The 17,737-nt window shown below is 34.6% G+C and overlaps 2 protein-coding genes across 2 annotated transcripts; both read left to right on the top strand.

Moving 5' to 3' along the window:
* Nucleotides 1-1,766: 1,766 nt before the first annotated feature.
* Nucleotides 1,767-6,259, top strand: LOC105176406 (14-3-3 protein 1). Its single transcript, XM_011099191.3, has 4 exons — nt 1,767-2,368; nt 3,062-3,184; nt 4,320-4,436; nt 6,085-6,259. The coding sequence occupies exons 1-4, from the start codon at nt 1,892-1,894 to the stop codon at nt 6,103-6,105; spliced, it is 738 nt and encodes a 245-aa protein (XP_011097493.1). The 5' UTR covers nt 1,767-1,891; the 3' UTR covers nt 6,106-6,259.
* Nucleotides 6,260-10,447: 4,188 nt separating this feature from the next.
* Nucleotides 10,448-16,329, top strand: LOC105176407 (sister chromatid cohesion 1 protein 3). The gene is made up of 15 exons (XM_011099192.3): nt 10,448-10,665; nt 10,796-11,402; nt 12,529-12,787; nt 12,864-12,910; nt 13,026-13,075; nt 13,157-13,224; nt 13,306-13,649; nt 13,727-13,838; nt 13,923-14,065; nt 14,150-14,580; nt 14,842-14,881; nt 15,009-15,090; nt 15,373-15,517; nt 15,613-15,746; nt 16,017-16,329. Exons 2-14 carry the CDS (start codon nt 11,279-11,281, stop codon nt 15,715-15,717), a joined length of 1,950 nt encoding a protein of 649 aa, XP_011097494.1. The 5' UTR covers nt 10,448-10,665; nt 10,796-11,278; the 3' UTR covers nt 15,718-15,746; nt 16,017-16,329.
* Nucleotides 16,330-17,737: the final 1,408 nt, after the last annotated feature.

Below are 17,737 nucleotides of genomic sequence, written 5' to 3' on the forward strand. Positions count from 1 at the left end.
AGTCCGTTTCGAGCCTGTTTTACTTTCGTTGTGACTCTTTCTGTTTAATACCTACGAAAACTCCGTTATAAAATTCATTCAGTAGTGAAATATTTTACTTCAAATTCGAGCCCTCTAAATATTAGAAATGTTTTTTTTTTTTATTACTTTCGCTCCATCACAGCCTCTAAAAACAAAGAAAAAAGAGTTCAAAAGTAGAGTGAAATAACCACCCATATTTTTTCAAAAAAAAAAAAAACTACGTGATAAATCATTTTCAAATAGTTTTTGTTGGTATAAAATGTAACCATCAAATGCAGATTTTTTTTTTTTAAAAAAAAAATAGTGGACAAATACTCGAGTGAGCTGAAGAAAAGCGTGATTCTTGGCCATCACGATTCATTCTCAAAGTGTCCAAATAAGAATTTTACGATTTTGCACCTTAGATGCTACTAAAAGTTAGATTTTAAATTGTACGAGTTTACAAAAGCGATGAAATTAAGTATTGTACTTTATAATATTAATAATTTAAATTTTAAATACTTTATATATTGACTTAAATTATTATTTAAATGGATAGTACAAATATTTCATATTATATGATTTTCATACAATAAAAGATAAATTTACTGCTTATTATTAACCGACGATATTAAAATTATTTGCAATAATATGAACTGAATGATAATATCTTATTTATCACAATAATAATTTGTACCACTACAAAAGGCTTGAGTTTTCGTTATGGCCATGGCCTAAAGATTATACTAAATCAATACTATTAATCACGGTTAAATAAAATCAAAGCAACATTTTACCACGATTAATCAATATTCTCCATAATTTTTAACCATAGTCAAAATATTTGTCTTGGTTTTAACCGTGACTAATATTTTGACCATACTTGCAGAAACAACAATTAATGGCCGTTGCGAAGCCGTGATTGATTTTATTTATTATTATTTTTTTTCTTTTAACTCTAATAATTAATTATAAAAATTATATTTTTTGTCGCGTACGAAAACAATTGCAACATTATTTGTGGTGCAAATTGTCATTATTGATAATTAGCAGAACATGTAATGGTAATTAAGTGATTAAATAAATATTATAGACAACATGTGCATGTGTAATTTAATCATCAGAGACACAATTTATATGAAACTATGGACACTAATTTTCAATAAAATATTTAAATATGTATCAAATTTATAAAAAATATTTATTTATATACAATAAAATTTAAAAAAAAAAGAAAATTATTTAAGTAAACATCATGTATGTACATATAGGTAACATCATTGATGGAAGTCAGCATGACAACTGTTGTTTGTTTTATGTGTTCCTCATTAACTTGACATCCACATGATGCATGCAACATCCATCAACCCCTTTTGTCCAGTTGCACTTATGAATATTGGATGGAAATATTGTTGGAGAATAATAAAATTAAAAATTTATGTAATTTTTTTTTACTGATTCGATATATTTTATCTATATTCTAACAAAAAGGGGAGTAGGTAATGTGGATAATTTTTTTTGGAGGAATGAAAGTATTATTTTAAATTTTTTAAGAAAAAATATAAATTTTATTTTTAAAAAAGTTTAAATATAATTAAATAGAAAAATTAAAAATATAATTTCATATTTTTATGAGCAGTATAGTAAGTGTGGGGAAATTTAGCTAGCGACACGCGCCGTGAATCACTGTATATTAAGACAACATTAATAAATTAAAAAAAAATAAAAAATCAGAACCCTAACCCCACCTCAAACTTTCAGACAACTCAAGTCCTCATTCAATCAATTCATACCTCGTCGCAGCAGTTTCAATTTCTCCTCTTTTTCCCCCAAATTTCACAAAAATCCCAAACACCCATTTCCTCTCTCTCTCTCTCTCTCTCGTTTTTCGATGGCTTTGACCAGAGAACAGTACCTCTACATGGCTAAGCTAGCCGAGCAAGCCGAGCGCTATGAGGAGATGGTCCAGTTCATGGACAGCCTCGTGGTGGGCTCGGCCGGAGCCGAGCTCACCGTTGAGGAGCGCAACCTACTCTCTGTCGCTTACAAGAACGTCATCGGCTCGCTGCGTGCTGCTTGGCGCATAGTCAGCTCCATCGAGCAGAAGGAGGAGGGCCGGAAGAACGACGACCACGTTGCCCTCGTCAAGGACTACAGATCTAAGGTCGAGAATGAGCTCTCCCAAGTCTGTGCCGGGATTTTGAAGCTCCTCGCGGATTATTTGATCCCCTCGGCGGCTTCCGGTGAGTCCAAGGTTTTCTATTTGAAGATGAAGGGTGATTATCACAGGTATTTGGCGGAGTTTAAGGCTGGGAATGAGCGGAAGGAAGCTGCTGAGGATACTATGCTCGCTTACAAAGCCGCTCAGGTACTTGCAAATGGTTGTTGTTTCTATTACAGTGATGATTGAATGGTCATTTTTGTGGGCGATGCGAATTGCTGAAGGACATTGGAATAAATATATGTTGAATGAATGATTTGTGCTAGATTTATGTTCTTCTTGATGTTATACTATATTGCCCGAATCTTTTCTACTTTGTGTTATGTAGCAACCCTCCTTTTTTTCTTTTTCTTTTTTGATTCAAGTTGTTTGGGAGGGTGGGGAAGTAACAATCTTGGCAAGATTAGAGAATCCGTTGTCAAAATCTATAGAAAGTTAACGAAGGTGATGATAGGTTTTTATATAGGAGAGTGAAAAAGTGAAGATGTGTAAAGGTGAAAGGTGGGCATAATGGAAATGCACTTTCAATTGAAAGAGATGGTTGATTATGTGAATTATATGGTTTTCGTATGGTGATGTAAAGTTGCAAGAATAGGTCTTCGGTGGAAGTTACGGGCCAATGACTCTTATTTTTCGTTGAGAGATTGAAGACAACTTTATTAAATTAATTTCATGAGATCATTTTTAAATCTTTTCAGCAACTATGGTTATCGTTTTCTTCTTTGGCATAGACTTTTCTTTATAACCAGAAGAAAATTGAATTAAGATGCACTTGTTCATATCTATTGTATTTGTTAATCTTCTGGTTGATCATTTCTTTACGTGATTGATTGTAATCAGGATATTGCACTTGCTGATCTTGCTCCCACACATCCTATACGTTTGGGCTTGGCACTCAACTTCTCAGTTTTCTACTATGAAATTCTAAATGCATCAGAAAAAGCTTGCAGCATGGCCAAACAGGTCAGTTACTTTCACCGTAGTTCAACAGTTCTTTACTTCTTATGTTGAGGGTGATCATTTATATTTCCTTCCATAATTGGCCGTTTTCGCCTGTTTGCTTTTTCTAAGTTATAAAGTCTGCCTCAATAACAATTGTAAAGGTGAAAGAGCTCAATGTTCACTGGGAATAATATCCCTTGATAAATATATAGACTTTAAGTTCTAATCTGTTGATTAATTAAGTACCCAATCTCTTTTCACCTTGATTTCCCTGAAAATTAGAAGTTTTATGATTCATGTGATTATGGCTAATCTGGTTGTTGTGCGAGCTCTCTGTTCTCCTGCAACCTATTTAAAGGGAAAAAATTATGATAGTTATAAATAGTTGCAATCGTGCAATGACAAAATAAGCCAGTTACACTGGTTTCCCAGTGAATCTTAAGCAATATGCAAGCAAACTAAACAACCTTAATTTTCCGTGTATTAGGCACATGATCGATAGCAACCTTACCAGAATTAGTCTTTGGCTGAAACAATGCAAAAACCTTGTCTATTCAGTCTATTAGCCACGTGGTGCATAGCAACTTTTTTACTGCTTTTAGCCACGTCATTAACACTAGTTCCCATGTTTTCTGAATTTAAACATTAATCAAATAATGAAGGAAAAATTTATGCCCTTTGTTTGGTTTCATTTTCTGACAGTTTATAAAATGACAAAAGCTGATTCCAAACATAGTATATTAGGGGTTCCGGTTAGTTGAAAATTAATTTAGAACGCTTTCTATGAAGGTTACCAAAGATCAACAAGGAATATACCCTACCCCATCATTCTATATTATGTATGTATAGAATTGCGGAAAGCCCACCATCAAGACATGATTTTACTCTATGGTAATTTTGTCTCCTCTAAAGATAATGTGAAATATATTATCATCCATTTTCAACAATTTTCTAACATCTCCTAAAATAATACCAAACATTTGTTGTATTTCCCATCACACACTTCTAAACTCTCCGAAATCAAAATTCATTTTCCCAGATCTTTCAAAAACAACTATAAACAAAATGTTTGCGTCTTTGCATGCCATGCAACGCCTTTTGTCTTGTTGGAAATTCCTTAACTAGAAAATTGAAGTTCTTCTTGTTGTGCGCACAGGCTTTCGAGGAAGCTATTGCTGAGTTGGACACTTTGGGTGAAGAGTCGTACAAGGATAGCACTCTCATCATGCAACTTCTAAGGGACAACCTCACTCTTTGGACCTCAGATATGCAGGTAGACAACAATTATGATTAGTAGCCATTTAATATCTATAGTCGCATGCACGATATATGAGCCTAAGAGGTCAAATGTAGAGTAGATTTTCCATATCTTGGTGGAGTCAATGTTCTCTGGGGGGAGCCCAAGCCTTGATTGAGTAATGGTCATTCCTTTTTTGGTATTTGAATTGTTTAATTTTATGGTAATTAATTTAATCTCTATAGTAAAATGAAAAAAAAAATCCTTGCGTGCTTTTTGTTTTGTCGCCACTTGAATTGAAGTTGGAAAATGATCATAGAAGGGTGGATGAAGCCCATCAACTAACGAGCTTTTTTGCCATATGATGTCATGTGGTGACATTTTAAATGAAAGCTAAATTTTATGCATAGATCAAAGAATGTTATTGAAGGTTATTTCATCAGCCCCATATGCAGCCACTTGACACGTGACCAATGCGAGATGGCTTTTTATTTTTCATAAATGGAAGGAAACGAAATTATACTTGTCACAGTATCATACTAGTGATTTCTAGAACTCATTGTTGAATTTTTGTTTTATTCCTTTCAGCTGCTTTATAAGCTTTAGCCTTGAGGAGTACTTTTTGATTGAACGAGTAACTTCTTATGACATAAAGTTTACTTCCATAACGGTAAATGAAATAGCATAAAATAATGCTTCAATTATTGAGATGAATTAGTTTATTGGCTGCACACCCATTGAACCAAGGCCATTTTATTTTTATACCTTCCTGATTCCATATACTTTTAGTTGTGCATTTAAAATGGGAAGTAAAGCTAAAGTTCTTTGATTATACTTAAAAAACATTGGATTGCAGGATTTTCGTCCTTTTCTTTTGCAAAATACTCTAACAAAATGAATATTTTTTGGCTTGGAATGTGGAGCATGCCCAACATTATGTCTAGGTCCCACGACCTTTTAAAAATTCCTATGGAACCATCTTAATAGAAACCAATTTTGAGCAACCGTGGAAGGAGAATTGTCCAAACAATGGAAATTATGTAGTAATCACTTCCTTTTCATACTTTTTGTACGCATTCAGAATTTGATTAAAACGATTTTACAGTTTGCTCTCTATCAACGAGAAATTTTGCCAAAGTGTCGTCCATTAATTAATATATAGATTAAAAGCTCGTTGCCTTTTCTGCCTCCATGAAGAATGATGTACAATCTGGCAGGAGGGATTGCTTGTGATCTTATCTCATCTTAGTGTGAAAATACAAAATTAAATGATCTTGGTTGGAATTTTTTTTTAATATGTGATTGAATGTGATATAAAAGTGTAATATTGATATTTGATGTAATGTCTAAAAGGTGTTATGTAAGAAAGAAAATATGATGATTATAGTTGATGTGATGTGTTCCCTGTTTATAGTGATACGTGTTGCAAATATATTGTGAAAAATTCCTCACAAAAACAAACATACATCTGGGCGGAAACAAATTCAAGAGATGAGAAAAATCTCACAAGGAATCTCTCCCTGCATTTCTCAAATTAGTGAAAAATTAAAAATTCTTGAAAGTTGTCATACAGTTGCAGACAATTGCATGCATTTGGTGAACCTAGTAATTCATTTGACAAAGATTTATGTTTATGTCTTAACCCAACACCAACCTAAAGAAAACTCTACCTCTTTTCTTGCAGGACCAGATAGATGAGGCTTGAGCTAATAGCTTTATCTGCTCCTGAAGGAGGTGGGCTTGAATGTCATAATCTGTCTGTAATTTGCATATATAGGACTGGAGACAACATTTTATTTTGTATGGTGTTATGCGACACTTACTTTATTTAAACTTTTGCAAGAACATCGATTGATCAATTTTGCCTTTCTACTGCTGCTTGGAATCATAGGAAGAAAGAAAATATAAAGAAATTAATCAGGTTGCAAAAATTGCCTCTTAGGTAGGTGGATTCACTATCATTCCTCACCATTGCTGGATGGCTGGGAATAGTTGATCCTTGTTTCATTGTCTGGCTATTACATTAACTGTACTATGTAATTTGTGCATTGGTTCCGCATCTCTTGTTAGAAGGTGGATGTTCATGATGTCTCTTATCTAGGTTGGGTCCGCACGGACTTCATTTATGCAGCTTCTTACCTCTAACTGATGGTCATGGTAATGGAAAATGGTTTCAAAAGCAAATTGAATTTTTTTTTGAATGAAAATTGTTGCTGTAAATAGTCTGTTTACTTGGGCTGTGCTGTACGCTATGGTTTTACTACTAGTGGGATTCAGGCATAGGAAATGTGTCCTATTAGGCATTGTTAAAGTCTTTCTTGGTTTTGTTGTGTTTTATGTTGTCAAAATGGAGTTGATTCAGTGCTTCATAGTTGGTTTAACCTGGTACCTTCCGCTTTGTAGAATCTTGGGGTAAAATTCTTTGTAGTAATTTTGGTTCGACTTGAATATTTCACAACAGTAAGAAACTCAACTCATGTAGTTTGTTTCTCTTGGGGGATTGTTACGTTGATTGTTAATATTTTATATTTTTTAGGGTAAGTTACAACGACCTTCATGAAGTTTGGTATAATTATGAATATTTTTTCGTCATTTGACTATAAATACCCATATAATGTTTGATTAAATTATATAATTCTTTGTGAAATTTTAAAATTGTTAACTTTGGTTTTTAAATCAATCAAAAATTGTGGAAAAAACAAAGTGAATGAGAAGCTTTGGAAAAAAATAAAAACTATTGACTTAGTTTATAAAAAAATTAAAAATTAAAAATATAATTTATAGTCTATAAATGTATTTTAGTCCATTCATTATATAAAAAATGAAAATATAATAGAGACTAACGAATTGAGTCAATTGCTAGATAATTATTAAAATTAAAGAAATATTCATAATTTTTTAAATAATGAGGAGAAATTTATAATTATTTATAATTTACTCTAATTTTTATTGCCCAACTGAAAAAAGGAGTTGGTCCTTATTGGGCTTGATGGCTTTTGGTATATCTGGTTCTATACCTTTGTTGGGTAAAAGGCAAAAAAGAAAAGAAAACCTCTCTTCGGTTCCATTTTCAGCCATATCCCAAGTTTCATTATTTCAGTATCCAATTAAGCAATCATGCGACAATGTGTATATGTGTGTCTTTTTGTTGGTGTCTTTGTCTTGTTTTGCCTTTCTACTACCCACTTTATAATCTCTCTCCCTTTTTTGGACGGAGTACACATTCTTTAAAGCATCCCTGTCTCACTAACCTTTATATATCCTCCGTATTATGATCCCTATCTATGTGGAACTTACAATATTTACTAGAATATTTCTTTGTCAGCATAAATTTAGTGTGCTCTGGCCATTGTAAAAATTAGACTTCTCCATCATTATCAATGCCCTAGCTCTCGTGGTTGCTAGCGGTGTGTATTTATGAAACTTGGGTCGGTATGGCAGTTCACGATCATCTTTTGTCATACGTGTCTATCCATTTCTTCTTCCATGCGATCTCAACCTCTCGAGTGTTGCCATTCTCTATTTTTTATTGCGTTCATCTCCTCTTCATCAATGTACTTTTGGTCCATCTTCATTAACTGCTCCACATCCTCAAGCGAGTCCCTTGCTAGGAATGATGCGAACAGTCCTTTCTTCAAACCATGAATAAGGATGCCAACATTATATCTATCAAAATGTCTTGAACCTCCAATGTTTCATTTTAAAATCTACCTATAAAACTTTTGAGAGACTCATCATCCTTTTGCCTTATCATGAATAAGTACGTCGCAGAGCGTTTCTATTTTCTTTTGCTTGCAAAATGGAATGTAAACTTTTGCACCAGCTATTTGAATGTTTCTATACTTTCACTTGACAGGTTAGTAAACCATTCATGTGCTTTCTCTGTAAGAGTAGTAAGAAACAATTTAGCATTAGCAGGACCGAACTAATCATACAAATTCATTACCAACTTGAATGTAGCCACGTGTTCCTGAGGGTCTTTCGTTCCACTGTACTTAGGTAGGTCACGCATTTTGAAACTCTAGTCTACCACCTCTGTCAGTATTTTGTTCGAAAATGGAGAATTTCTATTTTGGGCTACTATTTCTCCTCTCCTTTTTAGCTCATCAATTTGCCTACCCAATCGCTTGATCTGCCTTCCTATACGGTCCACTTCTGCTTTTGAGACTCCTGGTTCTCTTCTCTTTCCCTTACCTTTTTCACTGGATCCCATTTTAGAAAACATAGCTTTATTTCAGGTTCCTATCTACTTGCCGTCTCCTGTGGATCCCTCTTTATCTCCTTTTTCCTTGAACAACTACCTTTTAGTTGATTCTCGTGCAATAAATATAGCAATCATCCTTTCATATTTTGCTGGTGCATTTTTGTTTGCCTCTTCCATTAATCTTTGTAACTCGCTTCTAGTCAAATGCATAATTCGATCTCGTCTAGGTGTATCCTCCTATGCCCTCCTGAACATGTCTCCTCTTGAAGTTCTTTCCATGTCAATTCGATGGGTGTTTCTTAGGATTTTCCACAGACGATGGTAGATGATCCTGGTAAGAATATGCGATCTCCTCAATGTAGGTCCCAAGGTCGCAACACTTCTCTCAAATATCAAAATATGCCTTGAGAAGAAACAAGAACGTGAAGCTAGTTGAGAGTATCCCCTACTAAGACCCTTCGACTTTCAAGTCAGCTCGAGTTTGAGATGTAAGGAATGCGATCTTAAGCACTAAACGAGTCATGCCATAAATGCTTTGAAATGGGAGTATGTATAGGCCCAAATATAGTATACTAAGTGAGCGACGTGGTGTTATCCTAAAGGCTCTATTGTCAAAGATCGTACGGTGGTGTGATGGAGGTGTCAGTTGGTGTCCGGTGCCTGGTTGCTGAAGTGGGTTGGGTATTGCGACCCGATCCGAGTATACGTGCATGGATCCATGGTTCTTTTGATATTTTTGCCCTAAATAAGTACATTTTTGTCCTTTTTCTTCATATATGAGTAGTACCAATTAGGGGTGGCAGATGAGTCTAGTCGGCTCGAGCTCCTATCGAGCTTGAGCTCGAGCTCATTGGAGGCTGTTCATGAGCTGGTGATTTTTTTTTTGAATTTTTTATATATTTAATTTTATATCTAATATTTGATCAGTTTTATAATCTAAATTGACCATTTATTATAATTATTAATCAATATCATACATTTTATTTTGGATAATAATAATTATGGTACTTTTATTTATACATTTAATTTTTATACAAAAATAAATTTAATCAACAACTTAGTAAATTATAATATTTTTTATAATTAAAATTGTTATTTAATATGATATATAGAACTTTATATTATATTTAAATATATATTTTTGTATTACGTTAACATTTTTTAAATTGACAAGTAATTCACTATGATTTTTTATTATTTATAAATTTATGTCAAAATTTAGTAATTTTTATGAATTAATCTAAAAATTGTAATAATAATAATAATAGCAACAATAATAACAATAATGATGACGATGATGATGGTTGAACTTCTAATTATTATTTTATTATATATATAATGAGATTAAAAAATTTAATCAATAATTACGATATCTTAAATCGGGCACCTGATTCATACGAAATTTAAATATATACAAGATTATGTCCATTAGATCATATTAGATCATATCAGACGATATGATTTAAAATCACATGGTCTGATTCAATGATACACCGTCTTGAATGATTATTCTTATGTTTCGAGTACGATATCTCGACATACGGATATTCAATAAGTCTAAAACTTTACCAAATGTATTTTGTTGTAAGTTTTATCATATATAACGGTTTGATCTGAATTTCGATGACCTGATTAACCCATATTGTTTAACAATGTAAGATGATAGTCACATTAATATTATAGTAACATTTATAAAGATATAAATTTTACAGATTGTGAATATATATTAATTTCAATTATATCTATATAAAAAAATTTTAAGATTCAATCTCATAATTTAAAATAATAATAATAATAATACCAAAATTGAAAAACCCCTCTTTCTCTTTCTTTTCATCGTTTCTTCTTTCTTTCTTTCTCTCTCTTTCTCTTCTACCTCCATTCTTTCCCCTCTCTTATTTCTTCCCCATCGTTTCTTCTTCCTTTTCCTTTCTTTCTCTCTCTCTTTCTCTTTCTACCTCCATTCTTTCCCGCTCTTATTTCTTCCCCAAACCCATCTCTTAGAACCCTAAGCCCCAAATTCACGGCAACAAGAAAGGCAAGTCGGCTCCTTCTTTTCAGGTACCCAAACAAATTTATGATTTTGCAGTTATTGTATTCAAGAAATAAAGCAGACAGATGAGTTCTACTGTAATACCTACAATTTTCCTTAGTTTTTGAGTAAAGATCTGAGAAGCAAATGTTTTATCAGTACTTGGTCTTCGTGCTGCAACAGAGTGAAGGTTTGATGCAGTCCTTGGAGTTGAGCTCATCGGCTCGAGTATTAATAGGCCTGGCAACGAGTATTAATTTTTTTAATTTTAAGAATCCGTCAATTGATCAAAATTAATTGATATATATATTAATAAATATATATTATTATAAATTTTCCACGTGTCATTTCACGCCCACGCCCAACAGCGAGCAACGTACGTGGGAAGAATTAGGAAACTCGGTGGCAGTCTCGTAAATTTCGGAAAAAACTGGCCTAATTCATAAACACAATTCTCAATATTTCTGTTTTCGCGCTTCTTTGCCTTTCCCGCGCCTCCCAACATATACATTTATACAGAATGGTAGAGGGGCACCCTATTCACACCCCACTCCCACCCACCTCGCCCGTATATAGACACAGCAGAGTTATTACTGCTTGTTACAGCCAAATCGAAGAGTGTAGAAGGACTAGGAAGAGGAAATGTTCTATTCGCATACGTTCTTGGCAAGGAAAGGTCCTTTGGGGACTGTTTGGTGTGCAGCACATTTGCAACACAAGCTCAAGAAGTCTCATTACGTTTCAACCAATGTGCCCTCCACCGTCGGTACGTACTCGATAAACGCTTAACTTTACCACGTTTCACGTTGTCTGTGTTTTGATTTGGTTTTATTTCGTTTGTTGTCGAGAAATGAGTAAAATCAAGAAAATCCGGTGGTGATTATGTGTTTTTCTTAGTAATTTTGCGTCAAGAAAGAATTTTTATTTGTTGGGTTTGGTTAAAATTTATCGGCGATGATAAGAAGCTGGTTCTTGATTTGTGAGTTTATGTTTCATCCTTGGGCGTGTAACGGGTTTGTGTTGTTTAATTCATTTGTAAAAATTGCCTGAACTTTTCATTTGTTTTCGTGTCATTTTATGAGACCATTAGTTTTTTTATTGGATACAAAGATTAGTTTTTTATAATCTGATGAGTGATTTTGTGTTTGATACTTAGCAAACGATTTAGTTTGCTTCTGCTTTCTCTTTTTTCTTCCTAATTTGAATATGTGAAGATCCTAGCATTGATGTTTTTTGTCTGATTACTTTCACTCCTTTTTGGCATGACTTAAAAGACTACATTTTTGCATTGGTAAAATTGGTAATGATATCAGTTATCAATCAACATTGCGTGTTTTCTGATCATTTATCTATATTGATGCACAGTAGGCAACTTTTTTGATTGAAATTGAGCATGTCCTGAGGCATCCTTCTGTATCAGGATCCGTTTTGTGTTGTATGATTTCTGTGTGGTTCATATGTTTTCTAATTTTGAATTATCTATTTATTACTATTATTACTTTTCTTTTATCCTGGGGGTTGGGTGGCTGTCACTAGATTTTATTAGCATTGATGTATTTTTCTCTGTTCTTTTATTGATTAAACAAGAAGCATTTGTTACCTGCACATCTTTGAATCTGCTTCTTTGTTCCTGTAGTGTTGTATGCTCATCATAAGATTCGAACATGTGATGCTTCCTTTTCATATTTTTCTTAATTATAATTGATGTGTGATACAAAGAAGTTTTTTAACAGTATCATACTGTTATCTAGTTGCAATTACTACTTCTTGGTGAGATGGTGCTATCATTTGGTATTGTTCTTAATTTCCATGAGCATCTTTTGAACATTATGTTATAGTCTTTTTGGATGCTTTCTTGAAACTTGATTATTATTGTGGAACTTGATTTACAGAACGAATTATGTACCCTGAAGTGCCTATTGCGCTGAGAATGTCGGGACACCTTCTGCTTGGAGTTGTGCGGATATACTCAAAACAAGTTGACTATCTCTACGAAGACTGCAATGGTGTACGGAATACAATAAACCGTGTCTTTACTTCTGTGAATGTCAATCTTCCTGATGATGCAAAACATGCGCCATTTCATGCCATCACTTTACCAGAAAAGTTTGAGCTTGATTCCTTGGAATTGGATGATTACGATAAGGACTTGTATGTTTTTGCTGAAGATCTTTAATTCTTTCTTTACTAGCTGTGGGCAGATAAATTTAAGGGTTTGCATTTTCAGGTGTGAGGATTCTTATCTCAAGAGCAAGGATGAGATTACTTTGTCAGGTATTGATATTGCATAAGAAAATTTAAGTTTTGATCGTGCTGCTTCCTATTTCCTAATCTTTTCCCTTGATCCCCATTAACATTTACTATGGGCCTTCGAAATTCTATTCCACAGAGCAAATTCCAACTGGACAAGATCAATATGTTGTCATCCGAGTTGATGAGGTGTGCCCTATTTTTCATCCTTCTGTGAGAGAATTGATGCATTTAAAGGTTATGCTATTATTGATTTTTTCTCCACTGCAGTATGATTTTAGGGCTTCGTCGTTCATGGAAGATAATTCAAGATCTGGGCCAGTGCCAATGGAGGAAGAGTAAGGCTGTTTCTGGCCTACCAAAACTTAACTATACATCATCCCTCTTGATTTATGAATTTGATTTGTTTAATCTTGCAGTATTCCTCTTCCTGTTGAAGTGGATTCAACTGCTGGTTCTGAGAATCCTTCGCCTCCTAATCAGTTAGCAGCTGATGATGGAAATATCGGAAATAGCAGTCCGCAAGATTTACCTAGTATTGAAATCATGCGTGATGCTAGACATGGTTTTGATTTCAACAATTCACCAATATTGCCTGATCGTGTTGACCCCGACAAATTCCTGGAAGAGCAAATCATTAAAGATAAGGTGAACTGCACTCCAGTTACAGAAGAAGTATTGTTGCCTGATGACCGCTTTTCTTCACCCCAGAATCATGAAGAACAACATTCTCTAAGGCACTTGGATTCTCCAATGCTTTTTGGTGAGTGTAAGTCTTTGGTTATGAGGTTTGTATAAAATTGCACACATCAATCACTTGTATTTTTTCTTGTTTTGCAGTTCACCAGTCACCTGAAATGGAAATCCAACCAACCCCACCTGTTGCACAACGAATTGTTAGAAAAAGGAAGAGAAAGCAGTATTTTGACAAGTCTCCTGTATTGAGCAACAAGTATAGCTTTTCATATGATTCATGCTATGTTATTTCAAAATTTATATCTATTTCCCCTCATAATATTTTGGTATGATGATTTAGACATGTGAAAAAAGCACTAGATGACACCAACGACACCCGCCGGAATAGGAGGAACTGTCCTTTATCTTCTCTTGCGATCTTCAAACAAAACATGAGGTTGCAATTAAAAAAGAATGGTCTCCCTCGTCAGCCCTATGTAACTGGTTGGTAGTATTTGTCGTTTATCCATTGCTTCTACTTCAGTTTGCAATTGCTTTTCATCTGAATCAGGTTCTATTATTCTGCAGGATGTTGTCCTGCACTGTTGAGTTTATACGAGGAAGGCAACATCTCTGTTCATCATATGGTTACTACAGAAAAAACACCCCAAGAGATGAGTGCTGATCAGGCCCTTTCACCTAGTCATGATCGTGATAGAGAGATTGAAGTTCTTCGCAATAATGAGGGCGCTTCACCAGATAGATTTATGCCTTCTTTCTCCATGGCCGTGCCTTCTCCACATGGGAGGAGCTATCTCACTCCTGAAAACTCCAGTTTTGGTTTGCAATCAGAATGTCTTGAAACAACTGAAGGGGATCGTGTATTACCTACTTCAGATGTGGGAACATCTCCTCGGGATATAGACTCAGAAATGAGAACCCCAGATACATTCTATGGGAAGGGGTTGCCTGAGCGCACAGCCCTTTCTGACATTCCTGAGCTGGCGTCTTCTGCAGAAGTATGTTCAGTAGGCTTTCTTACAGCATATTTGATAGTTTGAATCTTTATTTTCTTCCTATCATATGTTTTTATTTCTATTTCTTCTTTATGGTCAAAGCTTTTTATTGACAATAAAATGCTTCAGAACTTGTGTATTTAAGTCACATCTCCGAGAACAGCTAACTTTTAAAGTTGAAATGAGAGGGGAGTGACTATTGGTAAATGACTTGCACTTTCTGACTTCTATATTTAACATATTGCGTCTCTCTTTCTCTGACAGGAGCTTGGGTTTCTAGAACAAGATGACAATTCTCCTGCTGGTAATTTTGCAAATTCATGATGTTACATTTCAATTTATTGTTTTAACCAAGTTTATCATCAACACTTGTGTTTTACTTGGGATGAGTCTAAGACACGATGCATGATCTCTTTTCTGTGTTTTAATAGGATCTCAAGGAACACCAGAATTTGGCATCTTCTCATATAACCAAGGGACCCCGGAATTGCAAGCATTATCTTCAAGAACAAGGTAAATCTTTTGCCCCTATGTCTCTGAACTATTTCATGCCAGTCATGTGGGTAGTAACCACTTGGGTTGTGAACTGTTAGACTTGGATATAATGATTTCATAAAGTAAACTGCTGATGTTATCATGTGTTATTCAATGGGCTACACTTTTTTTTTTCTAGAATCCAATGGGCTACACTCGAGTTAGGTTGTGCCCACATGGGTAGCATCAAACTCCCCCTATGCCCAAAGACGACTTCAACTGAGTCACCGACCTCTCCAACTTCGTTTGATTTGTTTGCAGGGCTGTGGCTCAGTACTTGAAAAAGCAGTCCTCTATAACCCCTACCTCAGGGAACTCACAAGAATCGTCGGAAGATCTCAGCTTGAACAAGATTCTTGAAGGCAAACCCAAAAAAATATGCGCTCGGATGTTTTATGAGACCCTGGTAAGTGCTAAGTTTTATGCGGCTCCCTTATGCACCTGCCTTCTAAATCGATAAGAGTGAAAAGATTATTAACTGCAATGTTCTTCGTTCTGCAGGTTCTGAAGAATTATGGGCTTGTAGATGTACATCAAGAGAATCCATATGATGATGTCAGTCTGAAGGTTACTCCTAAGCTCTCCAAGGGACAATACTCCGGTTGAAAACATGTGATAGTTATTCATGTAAATAGGTAAGAGATGTTTACTTTTATCGGTTATATCTTCCTTATTTCTGTTCATACTGATCTGAAGTTTCCCAGAAGTGACATAGAAATAGGCCGATAATGGTATAATATTTTTGTTTTTCATATTCAGAAATGTAGTACTACCAAATTCATGTCTACTTTGAACATAATGACATTTTTTATTTTGCATATGTATACTGCAAATGAGCTAGTCGTGCTACTAAAGAAATGTTTTGCGGTCATCTTCTGCTTCATAATTGTTCTTAAGTTGTGCAGTGCAGGTGGATTTAAACACAACAGGGTTGCAATAATCTCATGTCAGATGGATATCTGAAGAATTTCTCCTAAATTTTCGTTCTTGTGGTTGCAGGTGATTCTTGAATCTTGCAAGCCTGTTGCATAGTAGGTTTTTCCTCTATAGTGAGGACAGAAGAGGCTGTTGAGTTATAGGATACTGTTCATAGGAATTGTTTATTTATTTATTTTTTAAACCACAGGTTGAGATGAGTATAACATGTCTCAGCCATTCTCATGGACTTCTCTTTTGGTACTGTACAAATTTTTATATTATGGATTTTTTTATTAGAAATTATGTTTCTTGGTAGACTATGTTATCAGACAACAGCCAGTTATTAGCGAGCTATTTCTATTAAGGAAGATATAACTGATATGATAGGATCACATTAAATGTTGTAGCACATGTACAACATGCAATGTATAGCCGTATAACAATTATGTTTACTTTCATATACAACGTTTAATGTGATCAGACAACAGGCAGTTATTAGTGAGCTACACTACTACATTTAGTTGATGATTGAAGAATCTGGTTATCTGATTACATTAAATGTGGTAGTGTAGCTTGCTAACAGCTGGCTTCAAAATATAAGCAAAGTTGGTGACAACAGTAATATGAAGGTGAGGAATGTGTCTTACTGCTGTACAACTATTTACAACAAAATGGAGTAGCATAGAAGGTAGGCGTGCATGCATCGCCTTTAACATATTAGCATTGTCATGCTTAAAATGTAAAGATCTGATGTTTTTAACTCAAGAAGCATGATCTTAGTGAAGAATGGCAAAGCGCTCTTGCTGATGCTAAACACGACACGTGAAGGATTTACTGTTTTTCATTATTTCTGATTTTTATGTGATTTAGGATTGATCTTGGTAGCTAATTCAGTTGGATTTCCAATTCATCACATGTTGACAATGGCACTCATTATTTCATGCCTTCTCCAAGTGAATAGCCGTAAAATGATTCCCCTTAGGGGGATCCTTTTGGTGATGGATGCTACTATTACATTTAAGGTCTGTGTAGGATGAAAACCAACTATACAGCATCTACATTGAGAAATCAACTATTCACTGTCATTAGTCTGACCTTTTGGGAGCTACTTAGAGCGGCCAACTTGCATATAGGATGTGATTATCATAAAGAGATCAGGTGTTCCTGAATTGTTCATTTGAAGAAGTTGCAGGTTTGCCTTTGAATAACCAAGGATGGCATTTCTCTTCTACTTGTCTTCTTTTTATACTTTAAGCCAATTGATGTAGGAGTTGGCAATCTATCCTTGTGCTCTTTAGTTTTCTGATCTGTGTACCACTGATTGCCTCATTATGACTACCTGCTCAAATTGGTTGATTTTGTAATATTTTCTTCTTCATTAAGATAAAACAATTAAAAGCACTTAGATTGAGCAAAGTTTTTCCGCTCCATCATTTTCTGACTGCTTCGACAGCAATTTTAGATCTGATCTTCCAAATGCAGACATCCACACATATATGATGAATAATAAATGTGCATACTCTAATATCCAAACATTACCATACACAAGATGACTGATATTTCCTTCTCAGTTCACCTGATGTTCATCTTTATCTGTTTCTGCGAAAACAAAGGAGGAGAGAAGCTCGAGCTACAGGTAAGCTAAGTTAATTATTGAAGTTGAAATTGAGCATCTCATTTAATTTATATGTGCTTTCCCCTGTTTGCA

Source organism: Sesamum indicum, linkage group LG13, assembly GCF_026168435.1.
Source record: "Sesamum indicum cultivar Baizhima isolate 11 linkage group LG13, ASM2616843v1, whole genome shotgun sequence".
Classification (NCBI taxonomy): domain Eukaryota; kingdom Viridiplantae; phylum Streptophyta; class Magnoliopsida; order Lamiales; family Pedaliaceae; genus Sesamum; species Sesamum indicum.